Below are 13,850 nucleotides of genomic sequence, written 5' to 3' on the forward strand. Positions count from 1 at the left end.
GAACCCGTGGTCATAACTCAAGAGAAGGATAGTGAATATTTATTTTGACAGGAAATTTGATTGGGTGAAAGTATGGTGAGAGTTTTTTTTTTTTAACATTAAAAATTGGATTATATTTATTTTTTTGATGTTAAATTTTAATAATAAAAATAAATATTTTTTTAGTAAAAATAAATTTTTATTTTTAAATAAATGAAGAGTATTTTTATAAATACATTTGAAGAAATATATATATATAGCAATGGAGCTAAATTAGGGCAGTGATCGCGTTATTTATTTTCATCCCATTCTTGCAGTATATCAGTAATAATAATTATATATATATGGTGTTTTCATCTTAATCAAAATTATAAATACATGAATATTTAATTTAAAGAAAGTTTTTATATATAATTCGTTAAAATAATATAATTATAAATAAATATACATATAATCATAACTTGATACATATTTTAAACTAGATTTAAGCTGAGATTTATTGTTACGATTAGACTGAACTTAACCCATAATTTGATAAACAATTTAAAATTTGGATCATGTTTTTAATATTTCTTGGCACGGCAGAAAAATAAAATTATTTTTGCTCCGTTAACCTATACTGAAATACTTCCCAAGCGAAACGCTTTCCAGTTAATCTACAGGCAATAACCCATGTGAGAGTTCACTGAAGGCTCGATATCCACACTTTGTCGGTAGGCCTAAAAGCCAATAACCACAAGCCACGTGTTTTTCCCCTTCCCCCTCTCCTCGGTTGCCATAGTTGATTTCTCTTCAAAGTTGGAAACTTTCCCCTCTACATCATACAAATTAGGTTCCTACTTCCTTCCTTCCATCTCAAGGACCAAGCTGCATCATCTCCTCTCACCATCTTTTCCGGCCGGGAACTTCCACAAAACTTCGCCCTCAAAAGAGATCTTAATGCCTCCGAACTCCAGCAGCGCCGCTATACACTCTCCTAAAAAAACAAACAGCTCCTCCACCTCTCTCCATCTTCAACCTTTTTCATTTCTATGGCTGCTCCTTTTCATCGTCTCACTTCAGGTAACCATTCTCTTTATGGCTCGCGCCGCCCCTTTCTACAATCGCCGAACCCATTTCCCGAACCCAGTATCCGACCCGTGCTCGTCGGGTCGTATCTTCGTTTACAACTTGCCACCTGTTTTCAACGAAGAGTTGTTGGATAATTGCCACGAGCTGGACCCATGGAATTCACGTTGCGAAGCATTGTCCAACGGTGGGTTAGGGAGGAAGGCGACGGGATTATCCGGCGTCGTACCGGAAGAGTTGATCCCGGCTTGGTACTGGACAGACCAGTTCGCCATGGAAGTTATTTACCACAACCGTATTTTGAACCACAAGTGTCGCACCATGGAACCGGATTCCGCTACGGCGTTTTATATCCCGTTTTACGCTGGACTCGCCGTCGGGAAGTACTTGTGGTCCAATTATACTACAAAAGATCGTGATAAGTACTGCGAGATGATACTAGACTGGGTCCGAGATCAACCGTATTGGAACAGTTCCGACAGATGGGATCATTTCACGACCATGGGACGCATCACATGGGATTTCCGGCGGTCCAAAAACGAGGACTGGGGTTCCCGATGTATTTACATGCCGGGCATGAGGAACATCACGCGTCTCTTGATTGAACGAAACCCCTGGGACTATTTTGACGTCGGTGTACCTTATCCTAGTGGATTCCACCCCAGGTCCGACTCCGACATCTTCCAATGGCAGCACTTCGTCCGTAACCGCCAACGCGACACCCTCTTCTGCTTTGCCGGAGCGCCGCGCGGCGCCGTGAAGAACGATTTCCGAGGCTTGCTGTTGAACCAATGTATGAACGCTTCCGGGTTATGCCGGGCCGTTGATTGCGCCGGTACCCGTTGCTCCAACGGCACATCGGCGATCCTCGAAACATTTTTGAATTCCGATTTTTGCTTGCAACCCAGAGGCGACAGTTTCACCCGCAGGTCAATTTTCGACTGCATGGTCGCCGGTTCCATCCCCGTCTTCTTCTGGCACCGAACGGCTTATCTCCAGTACCAATGGTTTTTACCGAATGATCCCAAAAGTTACTCGGTTTTTATCCACCGGGACGAGGTGAAAAATGGGACGAGCATTCAAAGCGTGCTTCAAAGTTACAGTAGAGAAGAAGTGAAGAAAATGAGGGAGAAAGTGATTGAATTCATTCCCAAGTTAATTTATGCAAAGCCTGAGAATGGTTTGGAGAGTATTAAAGATGCATTTGATGTCGCCATTGATGGAGTGTTAAAGAGAAATAAGGAGCATGAGCAGCCTGGTTACAAGTGGAAATGATGGTTTCAATGGAAATTGGAAGCTCGCGGTGAAAAAACAAATAGAAATGCAGAGAATATACAGAAATTTATATAGATTTTATTTATTTATTTTTTTCATTTTTAAAGAATGGGATAGGGGCATGACTACCCCCTGACACTGTTATCTTTTTGTATATAATAATAATGGTTTGAGGGTGAAAGTTACTGAATATGTTGTGTTGAATAATAAGAGATTGGCTTTGATGATTTAGAATTTAGAAATCAGTATTAATATAGCTTGGCTCATAAATGATGTTTGAGTTTATTCGACACTTTTGTGACTTCCAATAGAGGTGAGAACAAGTTAATATAATATTTAATTAACTCAAAATTTTATCAAAATAAAGGAATTTTTATCTTAATTTATTAATATTTTATGAAAATTGAGAACACCGTGAAACTTTATGGTGATAGTGAAATGAATTATAACGAGGAAAAAAAACATTAAAGGCAATTAGATTAGAAAATTAAAACATGTATATACACAAATTGTCATCCGCTGCAGGCTTCACATGTGTCCTTACTAAGTGAACTTCCAATATCAGATAACTCCACAACAAACCCAAAAGATCTTCACACAAGATTACTTCTGTTAGGAGCATGTGAGATTTGACACGCAATGCCACTACAATAAAAATAAATATAACTTAATCGCTAATGAGATCCAGAAACGAAACATCTCTTATATCACTAAAGGGATGAAACAATATACACAATAAACACTAAACCTACTGCTTCTCTCAACCACACTCGTCACCTTTCTTCCATCTTTAAACATTGGCACCAGAGTGAACCGCCGTCTATTCCTCTTTGCAATTCCCACACGTCAAAACAATTAAATTTCAGTCTACTGCCATGATTATCATATGCAAGGGAAGTGTTTGGTAAATATAAAAAATGAATTGGAATGACAACCTTTTGAACATCTTTAGTGGTGGGCCTGTGAGGGGGAAATGTGGAATTAAAAAAACGCAACAGGGAATCTAATTTCTCTTTACTCCTGCGCTGCTTTTTCCTGTAATAAAAAACAATAAAATATATAGTAGGCCCTGGACAATGAAAAAACATCACCTTTTGCTTTTATTTGGAATTACAATTTTCTTTTATCTTACTCAACCAAAAAAAAAAGGAAAACATTTAAAATACAACATCTTTTGATGGGGGAATCATTTATTGTTAACCACAAATAATTGTTTATTACAAAAGACAATAATTTGGAGTTCACTGTTTTGTTTGAAGTACCATTTGGGGGAGAAAAAGTGGTCTCAGAACTCTAGTGGATCGTCCAAGGTATTAAAACATGTGATGCTGAAAATAGATGAAGTTAAAACATAAAGCCACTAGTTGGGTAAGAATGGGATAGTAGTTAAGTCGCTTAAATAATGGATTTTTTATTCAATCACCAAACAAGCTTACAAACCCCAGAATTAATAAATAAAGAATTGGTTTACCCTTAATTGGATTTCAACTAGCTTTAATAATCTATGGACTTTCCAGAACAATCATGTAAGCTAATAGAATGGAAAAGAGTAATCCAGGCCCATGAAATTGAATGCCTCACAAATCTTACCCCCAACTACAATTGTTATTTTAATAGTAAAAATAATTTTACCCCTCCTTTAATTGAAAGGTTCTGGATCTCCCGTCATTTAAATATTTGTAATTATAATACATGCCTCGTCATTCTTAATATTTCATTATAACTGTAGACTATTAGTTGCAATATGTGTATATTGTTCAGGTTTTTTTTAATTTAGATTTTTTTATATTATGTTATAATTAATTGGATATATATTCATATTAGAATTTATTTTTCATACTTTAAAAAATCATTCACCTATACATTTTTCTTTTGATAAAATGATAAAATTTTTAATACTTGATTTAAGAATTTGATCAGTTTATATCTTTTACAATTTTAATTTTAATATTATAAATGTGTAAATAATATTAAAAATTAATTGAAATTTAAATTTAAACATCGTAAAGTTTGAAGTCAAGATAAAAGTATAAAAGTTGAGTTTAATTTTTAATAGAAAAATAACATTGTTTTCCTTTGTAATTTTGTGGATATTTTTGGTTGAAATTATTGATTCAGTGTGGATATAAGTGATTAATTCTTTTTGAACCAAGATATTTAAAGTAAAAGGTAAAATGATTTTCCAATCTCTCTCAAATTTGATATTGAGTTAATTGGTTAAGTTTGAGTAATTTAATTATTATTAATTTTAAAAGTGAGTAATTAAAATAATTAATCGCCATGTTAATATTTTTTGTCAATTGTACATAATTTGATTGGTGTAATAACAAACTTAGTCCTAAAAGTTACATATTCTATCAAATTGATAATGACTTAACATTTATGTAAACGTGTAAATGGTGAGGTTAAATTTGTTAAATTTTTTAGATTATAGACTAAATTGATAAAACATGTAAACATCGAGAGCTAAATTTGTTGTTATACTAAACAAAATCATGTACAATTGACTGAAGAAATTAATGCCATGAACATGATTAATTGTCCTTAATTGCTCACTTTCAAAATTGACAGGGATTAAATTACTTTGAATTGTTTGAGAGGGATCAATTTGCTCAGTTTCAAAATTGAGAAGGATTGGAGAGGGCTTTTTACCATAGCAAAACTAAACTATCTAGATGCAAACGACATCGTTTCGCATACCACTCAAATGTAGACGTAACTCAACTCAAAGTCAAATCAAAGCCGTCCAATTTAAAGCAACATTAGGGTTTGACGGTCAAATTGAAAGATTACCACATGGCAACACTATAAAAGAAACCGTTAAACCCTAATTCTCTCCTCTCTTCCTCTGTTTCTGCCCGCCTCTCATTGCAAAATACTATATTTTGCAGCGGCAGAAGGAGCTCTCTCATTCTCTCTGAGACATCCTTTTAGCTTTTGATTTTAGTTTATAACAATCTTAATCCAAATGCCTTCTTTGGCTTTATCTGACCTCAAAGAGAAGAAAGAAGAGAAAATGATGAAGAAGAAGATCGCTCTCGAAACACCTGAATCCGAGAGGAAAACGAAGAAGATCAAGGAACCTAAGGTTAGAGAAGAGGAAGATGAATCGGCTGTGAAGAAGAGTAAAAAGAAGCGTAAGGCCTCGGAGCTCCAAGTAGAAGAGGAGGAGAGGAGCGAGACGAGCTCGGAGCTTGTTGAGCCGGTGGATCCAAAGGAGAAGAAAAAGAAGAAAAAGAAAGCTAAGGTCGAGGAAGAAGGAGATGGAGATGAAGATGAAGGGAAAAGTGAGGATCCTAATGCGATTTCGAGGTTTCGGATTTCGGAAGCGCTTAGGGAAAAGCTTAAGTCCAAGGGGATTGAGGCTTTGTTCCCTATTCAAGCCATGACTTTTGATATGATTCTTGATGGCACTGATTTAGTTGGACGAGCACGAACCGGTCAGGTAAAATTTTCGTAACCGTTGATATCTTATGAATGCCCAATGGACGACGGTGTTGCTATTGAAGTGATTGTCCTGTTGTTATAGCTTACGTAGGAGATTTACCAAAATATCATACGAAGTGCTTTGTTTATATTCTCCATTTGCCTAATTTTGAAGTCCATCCGTGATTAATTAGTTATGGCTGCTAGTCTGTTGGTCTTATTGAAATTGGTTAATATAATTCAACCATTGTCGTGTGATTGATTTTAGAAGTTCTATTCTTTGTAGTCATTAGCCTTGTTTGATATTTTGTAGGGTAAGACACTGGCCTTTGTGTTGCCTATATTGGAGTCCTTAACAAATGGCCCTGGAAAATCATCAAGGACGTCTGGATATGGAAGGGCACCAAGTGTTCTAGTACTTTTACCAACCAGGGAATTGGCTAAACAGGTATTTGCCTATTTCTCTACACGTGTGATTCTTCGATAATGCCTGTCTTCTGTCTGTGAAGTTTATGATAATTAATCATTTGTTTCTAGGTTTTTGAGGACTTTGAAGTTTATGGTGAGGCAGTGGGGTTGACATCATGTTGTTTATATGGAGGTGCTCCTTACCACACCCAAGAGATGAAACTGAAGAGAGGGGTTGACATAGTTGTTGGGACTCCTGGACGTGTAAAGGTGGCCTGATGTTTTAATAATTCATGCAGTCTAGCTAGTTCTAGAGAACATTAAGTTTTATAGCTCTTAAAATGCCATGTTATTTTATGATTTTTGATGTTCTATTGCAACTGGTGCAGGATCACATAGAGAGGGGCAATATTCACTTAGGGTCATTGACATTCCGAGTTCTTGATGAAGCAGATGAAATGTTGAGAATGGGATTTGTTGATGATGTTGAACTTATATTAGGTATGTGTTTTTGTGAATGTTACGTTTCTTGGCAGGCAGTGGTCCCTATGTGTAACACTGCAGTCTGATTATGCATGTCATGGTTTTAATTTTCCAGGCAAGGTAGCGGATGCAAGTAAAGTTCAGACAGTTCTTTTTAGTGCCACCTTGCCAGACTGGGTGAAGGGTGTATGTTTCTTAACTATTAGTATTCATTTATCTTTGTTTTGAGCTCAGATATCTTCATCTAAAAGAATTGATGTTTAATTTAATACAATTCCTGTTTATTTGCCCTGTCTGATTGAAAACATTTGTTTTTCTAATTGACAGATTGCTTCAAGGTTTCTTAAACCAAGTAAGAAGACTGTTGATCTAGTTGGTAATGAGAAGATGAAGGCTAGTACCAATGTTAGGCATATTGTTTTGCCCTGTTCTAAATCTGCAAGGTCACAGTTGATCCCAGATATTATACGTTGTTATAGCAGGTTTGATGTAGTTTTAATATAACAGTATTGCTACAATTTTGATTCCATTTGATTTGTCCGAGTTGCCTTTTTTTAATTTATCCTCTTTGTTTGATGAATTTGATTCAGTGGTGGACGAACTATTATATTTACTGAGACAAAAGATTCTGCCTCTGAGCTTGCTGGCTTATTGCCTGGATCCCGGGCTTTGCATGGTGACATACAGCAGGCCCAACGTGAGGTAGAGTGTTATATGGATTGTGTATAATTATTCATGCTCTCCTACAGCAAAACATACCATGTATGTACTATTTCTCACTGTGTTATGGGCTTGTAGGTCACTCTTAATGGGTTCCGCTCAGGGAAGTTCATGACATTAGTGGCTACCAATGTGGCAGCTAGGGGATTAGATATCAATGATGTGCAGTTAATCATCCAGGTATGTTCCAATACACTTGTTTTACTGAAGTTGCTGATTTGTTTATGCTTATACATAGAAAGTTCACATTTACCATTTATCTATTCCAGTGTGAGCCTCCACGTGATGTAGAAGCATACATTCATAGGTCTGGACGAACAGGCAGAGCAGGTATGAAACAGTTCAGTTCTTCTTTTCAATTTGGTATTTAAAATTTGATATGATACTGAGAATAATGAAATTCAGGCAATACTGGAGTTGCTGTCATGCTTTATGATCCTAAAAGGTCAAGCATATCAAAGATAGAAAGAGAATCCGGTGTAAAATTTGAGCACATATCTGCTCCTCAGCCAGTCGATATTGCGAAATCTGCTGGTGTAGAAGCAGCAAAAATAATAACCCAAGTCTCTGACAGGTATACTTGCTACTACTGTTATTTGATTTTTTTTTTTATGTATTGTCAACAGTAGGTTTTAACCTCTATGAAATTATAGTGTAATCCCTGCCTTCAAGGACGTTGCTCAGGAGCTTTTGGAAACTTCTGGCCTATCAGCACAAGATCTGCTCGCCAAAGCACTTGCCAAGGCTGCAGTGAGTCCTGTTCCACCCCTATAACAGACATTTTTATTCGCTTTATATTGTGAATGCTTTCTTGTTTGGTTGAAAGCACCTAATTATTTGACTCTTTTGTTTATGTTTTTGGTTGAAAGCACCTAATTATTGCATGGTTTTTCAGGGTTATTCTGAGATAAAGAGTAGATCCCTTCTAACGTCTATGGAGAACCATGTTACTTTACTTCTTGAAGCTGGAAAACCTATTTACACACTTTCGTAAGATCATGAAGTTCTCATTTGTTTATTTTTTAAATTGATGTAGCATGTTCAAAGAAACATAATCACTAGCGACTCAAAGGAGATTTTAATTTTTTTAGGTATCCAAATCCCTGATTAAATAACCTAGAGTACTATATGTATGAATGTCAAATGAGTTGAATCTACAGAATGCGATATTATCTCATTCAAGTCCTAAATTCTTGGACTTTGAAATTCCTCTTGTATCACCTTTCACTATCATCATCTTTTGATCCTGAGCCATTTAAATTCAATTAACACTTCCTGACCCTATCTTTTTTGCATGTATTAGATTTGTTTTTGGTGTCTTGAAAAGATTCTTGCCCGAGGAAAAGGTTCAGTCAGTGCAAGGTCTGACCCTTACTGCTGATGGAATGGGTGCAGTTTTTGATGTTGCAGAAGATGATGTGGAAACATTTCTTACTGGTATTTTTCTCCGCGATTATATTGTTGCTTATTTTTTGTTGTTACCTTGCCCGCTTGTTCATTTTGTTGTTATACTTTGTTGTAGCTTAATTTCACAAGATATAATGTATAATACTTCTCTTATGCCGAAGTGTTTGTTTTGCTGGGCTTATTGAATGTTGGGGATTCGATTTTCTGGCTTCTTACTGGTTTGTAATGTTGGTTGTAGTTTTACACTTTTTACTTGCTTTATGGTTTCAGGTGCTGAAAATGCAGCTAATGTTAACTTAGAGGTGTTGAAGGTTGCGTTGCCACCCTTGCAACAGAGGGACATGTCAAGAGGAAGATTTGGTGGTGGACGGGGTGGTTTTGGTGATAGAAATGGTGGTGGTAGCAGGTTCTCTGGCGGCAGAGGTGGTGGCCGAGGTGGATTTTCCGATAGAAGGAATGGAGGTGGGCGAGGTCATTATAATAGTAAGAGATGGTGAGTGAACTCTTGACTAAAGCCAATGTAATAAGGGTGTACTCGAGGGAAATGGCACCACCTGAAGATGATGAAGAAGATAATATGCTTAATATCAACCCATGCAACATTTAATCTACTTGTGTTAATCTGTATTTTTTTAATTTATTTTTTCGTTTTTAAATTATATGATAATCCCTGGGGGTTTTGCCTTCCTCCCCAGTTTTATTTCTTATGTTTTGCTAGAAATGTAAGAAAAATACATTTAATACGTAATCCTTGCCTGCGACCAAAAACATTAGCAGGAGAAAAGAATTATAAAAAATATTTAAGCATGGTGAACTGAGTATTTATGTTCGAACAGCATTTGATATGATGAGAAATTCAGTTTTGGCGATAGAAATAATTTGATATTAAATGGATATGAATATTGTAATTTTTGTTTCATGCACTGAGAAGGGATATACTTTACATCTCAAGGAGGTTTGTTAAAAAATTGGGAAGGTTTGAATTATTGATTTATACTGGGGACCAATTAGGTTTACAACAGCATTATGGGTTACCTAATTGAGACGATAAATTTTAGTATATAATTTAGTATATTTATAAGATAGACCTCAATAGAAAACTGAATAATTGAGTTTAGCAAATATAGTAATATGGTAAAAACAAATTTGTTTCAATCTTTTTATGCAATTTAATGTTTATTATTTTAGCATAATAATTTTTGATTTTCTAATTTTACGAGAATTTTTATCTTAGTTTTCAATTTAAATTTATCTTTTTAATATTTGAATTCATATTTTCTATCAAATTACCCTAAAAAGAAAGAAAAAGTTAGTATTTGTCAACTTTTAACATGGTATACAGTTAAATTGTCACGTAATTGACACATAATTATTTATTTTAAATTTTAAGAAATATTTATTTATAATTTTAATGATTTTAATGAATTTTTATTTTTAAAATTTAAAATTAATTAAATGTTAATGTATCATACGTGATAGTTCATTTGTATGCAATGTAAGCGAAATTTTTAAAAAAATTCTATTTATTTTAGGGTGATTCGTCATAAAAGACAAAAAATAAAAATAAATAAAGGGTTATAATAATCTTTTACAAAATTAAAAGGTCAAATAAGTTATTATGCTTATTTTTAGATAAAATATTTGTATAGAAATTAAATTAAGTTAGCGTTTGTTATTAATTGAATCAATTTATACCTTATATTACTTTAATAAACTAAATAAGTTTAAAATTTAAATAATTATTATTTAAAAAGTAAATCACAAATCAAATTAACAAATGATTTCATTTGTAAAATGATAAAATTTGACTTAATTTAATTTATTAGTATTGAGGAAACATTATTTTAATAGGATAAAGTTTTAAGATTTGCTTTCTTAATACAAGCAAGCGACTCCCCTTCCTTAGCGTACCCGTCCATTAAGGCATTCTTCCTTCTTGCGTATGTGTTATAGCTCTAAGCCCCAGTTCCTTGGTGAAAAGAGCTGTCGCCTTTAAATCATCGAAAAAAAAAAGAAGGAACCGCTCGAAAGGGACCACACAACAATGGCTCATAACTGGAAAACATAACAACAATGTCTCCTAGAATCAAAATCTAATTAATTTAATTTATTTATTTTTCTAATTTTTCAAAAATATCATTTGTTAAAAAGTCATTTTATTTCACCCACATAGAGAGTGTATATAGAACTCAAAAATTTTTAATTATTAATGCAAATAAATCTCAATATTTTTGATAAAAGGAGTTAGAGGGCATCTAGAAATCTGATCTCAGTCAGAAATTGGCATACGCTAAGCTTCCTTTCATAACGACTGGCTTGGGGTCTCTCTAAGCCACTATAAAATATTGAAAATATTAAATGGGGGTTGATACTGCTCCATCACTTTCAGCCCCATTTGTGGCATCATCCTGCTCATTTTATCTCTCGACCAACCAAATTTATTTCTCTCACAAATTCCAACCAAATAATAAAAGATATATATTTTAAGAATGCGTCAAATAACATTTTTTTATAATGCCAGACTTCAATGAGCTTTGACTTGTATGTCTCTTTGCATTCAAAAGCCTGCATTGATTCATTAGGCTAGCAGATAGTTACAGATATGTGAGTTCCAAAACATTTGTTGTTAATAAGAATTAAGAAAATAAATATATAAGAATAAGATTTATAGTTTAGTTTTAATATTTATTTTGGTACATGAATTTTATATAAGTTTAATTTTAATGTTTAATTTGATATCTAAATAAAATATACCTTAATAAAAACAACATAAATACTTAACCGAATAAAAAATTTGAGAACCAAATCTAACATTAAAATTAAAATAGATATTTAATTGAGATAAAGAACACTCAAATATCAAATTGAAAATACTTAGATACTAAAATTAATATTAAAACTAAATTCAAATACCGATTTTAATATTAAAGAAATATATTAACCCTATTGTATATTACATTGAAATTTACAGTAAGCTATTACTGGGGCAAAAAAATTGATTAAATGAGCATCAACCCAACGGTCCATCACACATACTCATGCAACCTTTCCAATATAATGGCTGCCATATCTCAGCATAAATATGGGCTGCTCTTTCTGAATTTAATCAACATTCTTCCTCTATCCACCATGCTATCTTGGCCAACTTTTTTTGCTTTCATTATCGTAGCATTTGAAACTTTATTCATCCTTCAACAATGGCGGCATCCTATTTTCCACTTCCTGCTACTATCTTACTTCTTTTTCGCCATTAAAACCTACTTTCTGAAGTCAAAGCAGCCTCGTCCTGTTTATCTCGTAGACTTCTCGTGTTACAAGCCACCGAGCAAATGTAAAGTCCCTTTCTCTTCCTTCATACACCATGCCTCCATGATCGAAGCTTTCGATACTGAAAGTGTCGAATTCATGGCCAAAACTTTGGTTTCTTCGGGATTAAGCCAAGCAACTTATCTTCCACCAGCTTTACATTGTATTCCACCGAAAACGCATCATCGAGAATCCATCAATGAAGCTCAAATGGTACTCTTCCCTGTAATGGATGATCTTTTATCAAAAACAAAACTATCCCCTCACGACATCGATATACTCATCGTCAACTGTAGTGGTTTTTGCCCTTCACCTTCTCTTTCTTCCATCATCATCAATAAATACTCCATGAAAAGTGATATCAAAAGCTATAATCTCTCCGGTATGGGCTGCAGTGCAGGAACCATCGGTGTCGATTTAGCTCAAAACCACCTCAAAACACATGAAAACAAAACCGCCATTGTTCTCAGCACTGAAATCTTATCCACCGGCTGGTATTCCGGTCACGAAAAACCCAAGCTAATCCTCAACTGCTTTTTCAGAATGGGTGGCGCCGGAATCTTACTGTCAAACAAAAAACAAGCAGAAAACACATCGAAATATAAGCTTATACACAGCTTAAGAACCCAAAGAGCTTACGATGATACAGCTTACTATGCCGCATACCGTGAAGAAGACTCTCGTGGGATACTCGGTGTCACGTTCAATAAAGATTTACTACAAGCCGTCAGTGAAACTCTTCGGTCACACATAACACTCCTCGGTTCCCAAATCTTACCATTTACTGAACAACTTTTCCATGTTATTTCGATCCTGCGTAAAAAACTCATCGATAAATCAGCAGAAATTTACACGCCGAGCTTCAAGACCGTAGTACAGCATTTCTGTTTGCCGAGTTCGGGGAAACCGTTGATAAGAGAGTTGGCTAAAGAGTTGAATCTTAATGGAAGGGATATTGAGCCTGCTTTAATGACATTACATAGGTTCGGGAACCAGTCGTCGTCTTCATGGTGGTATGAATTGGGTTACATGGAAGGGAGGGGGAGAGTGAAGAAAGGCGATAAGATTTGGGTTCTTGGATTGGGGACTGGAATTAAGTGTTGTAGTTTGGTTTTGGAGTGTTTGAGACCCATTGTTGAAGATAACAAGAAAAGCCCATGGAGTTGTTGTATTCAACAGTATCCTATTCAGGTCTAGTAATGTCTAATTCAATCATTTACATTATGTTTACTTTTTTTTTCTTGGTATCAGGATTTATACGTTTTAGAGTATTTGAATTTACATTTTCTAATGTTATACCAATTAAGTTAAATTTATATTTTAAAAGTGACTGATTTATGTTAGTGAAAATTAACGTAACAAGTTAAAAAATTATAATGTTTTATTAAAATAGATTTTGCTAATTTATCTGACATAATTAAAATTTTATTGATAGTTGACAAAGGAATTTTTACTAAGAGTTTACTTTTTTTATAAAATAATAAATATTCTCTTTGGTGCTTTCACCTCTTTATTCTTTTATGTATTAGAATATATATATAAATAATGAGGTTTAAAGGTGTTATAGTATTTAATTTTTAATTTTATTATTTTAATTGTCAACAATCCAAAAGTGTGAGTGAATAGTTAAGGCATTATATTTTTAAATTAAATTAGTGGTTAAACTTATTAGATTATGGATTTTGTGTTCAACTGAATTGATTTTTGGTCCGATTTCAATTAAATAAACTATTTAAAATTCATAAAATTTATAACTTTATATTTTGTACAATGGAATT

At 34.2% G+C, this 13,850-nt stretch overlaps 3 protein-coding genes across 3 annotated transcripts; all 3 read left to right on the plus strand.

Annotated features, from left to right (window-relative positions):
* Nucleotides 1-465: 465 nt before the first annotated feature.
* On the plus strand, nt 466-2,564 carry LOC108455734 (xyloglucan galactosyltransferase XLT2-like). Its single transcript, XM_017754274.2, has one exon. It carries the CDS (start codon nt 919-921, stop codon nt 2,320-2,322), a length of 1,404 nt encoding a protein of 467 aa, XP_017609763.1. The 5' UTR covers nt 466-918; the 3' UTR covers nt 2,323-2,564.
* A 2,530-nt stretch (nt 2,565-5,094) lies between these two features.
* LOC108457008 (DEAD-box ATP-dependent RNA helicase 7-like) lies at nt 5,095-9,644 on the plus strand. The gene is made up of 14 exons (XM_017755800.2): nt 5,095-5,767; nt 6,062-6,196; nt 6,286-6,426; nt 6,546-6,657; nt 6,755-6,825; nt 6,967-7,121; nt 7,230-7,341; nt 7,438-7,539; nt 7,629-7,689; nt 7,765-7,933; nt 8,013-8,109; nt 8,255-8,349; nt 8,663-8,796; nt 9,037-9,644. Exons 1-14 carry the CDS (start codon nt 5,291-5,293, stop codon nt 9,261-9,263), a joined length of 2,088 nt encoding a protein of 695 aa, XP_017611289.1. The 5' UTR covers nt 5,095-5,290; the 3' UTR covers nt 9,264-9,644.
* A 2,251-nt stretch (nt 9,645-11,895) lies between these two features.
* Nucleotides 11,896-13,374, plus strand: LOC108456066 (3-ketoacyl-CoA synthase 5). Its single transcript, XM_017754659.2, has one exon. It carries the CDS (start codon nt 11,896-11,898, stop codon nt 13,267-13,269), a length of 1,374 nt encoding a protein of 457 aa, XP_017610148.2. The 3' UTR covers nt 13,270-13,374.
* Nucleotides 13,375-13,850: the final 476 nt, after the last annotated feature.

This window comes from Gossypium arboreum, chromosome 11 (genome assembly GCF_025698485.1).
Source record: "Gossypium arboreum isolate Shixiya-1 chromosome 11, ASM2569848v2, whole genome shotgun sequence".
NCBI classification, from domain to species: domain Eukaryota; kingdom Viridiplantae; phylum Streptophyta; class Magnoliopsida; order Malvales; family Malvaceae; genus Gossypium; species Gossypium arboreum.

Coding starts and splice junctions, on each gene's coding strand:
- LOC108457008 (XM_017755800.2), top strand. CDS start 5,291: ATGCCTTCTTTGGCTTTATCTGACCTCAAAGAGAAGAAAGAAGAGAAA. Junction 5,768..6,061: donor GACGAGCACGAACCGGTCAG/GTAAAATTTTCG, acceptor GATATTTTGTAG/GGTAAGACACTGGCCTTTGT. Junction 8,110..8,254: donor AAGCACTTGCCAAGGCTGCA/GTGAGTCCTGTT, acceptor ATGGTTTTTCAG/GGTTATTCTGAGATAAAGAG.
- LOC108455734 (XM_017754274.2), top strand. CDS start 919: ATGCCTCCGAACTCCAGCAGCGCCGCTATACACTCTCCTAAAAAAACA.
- LOC108456066 (XM_017754659.2), top strand. CDS start 11,896: ATGCTATCTTGGCCAACTTTTTTTGCTTTCATTATCGTAGCATTTGAA.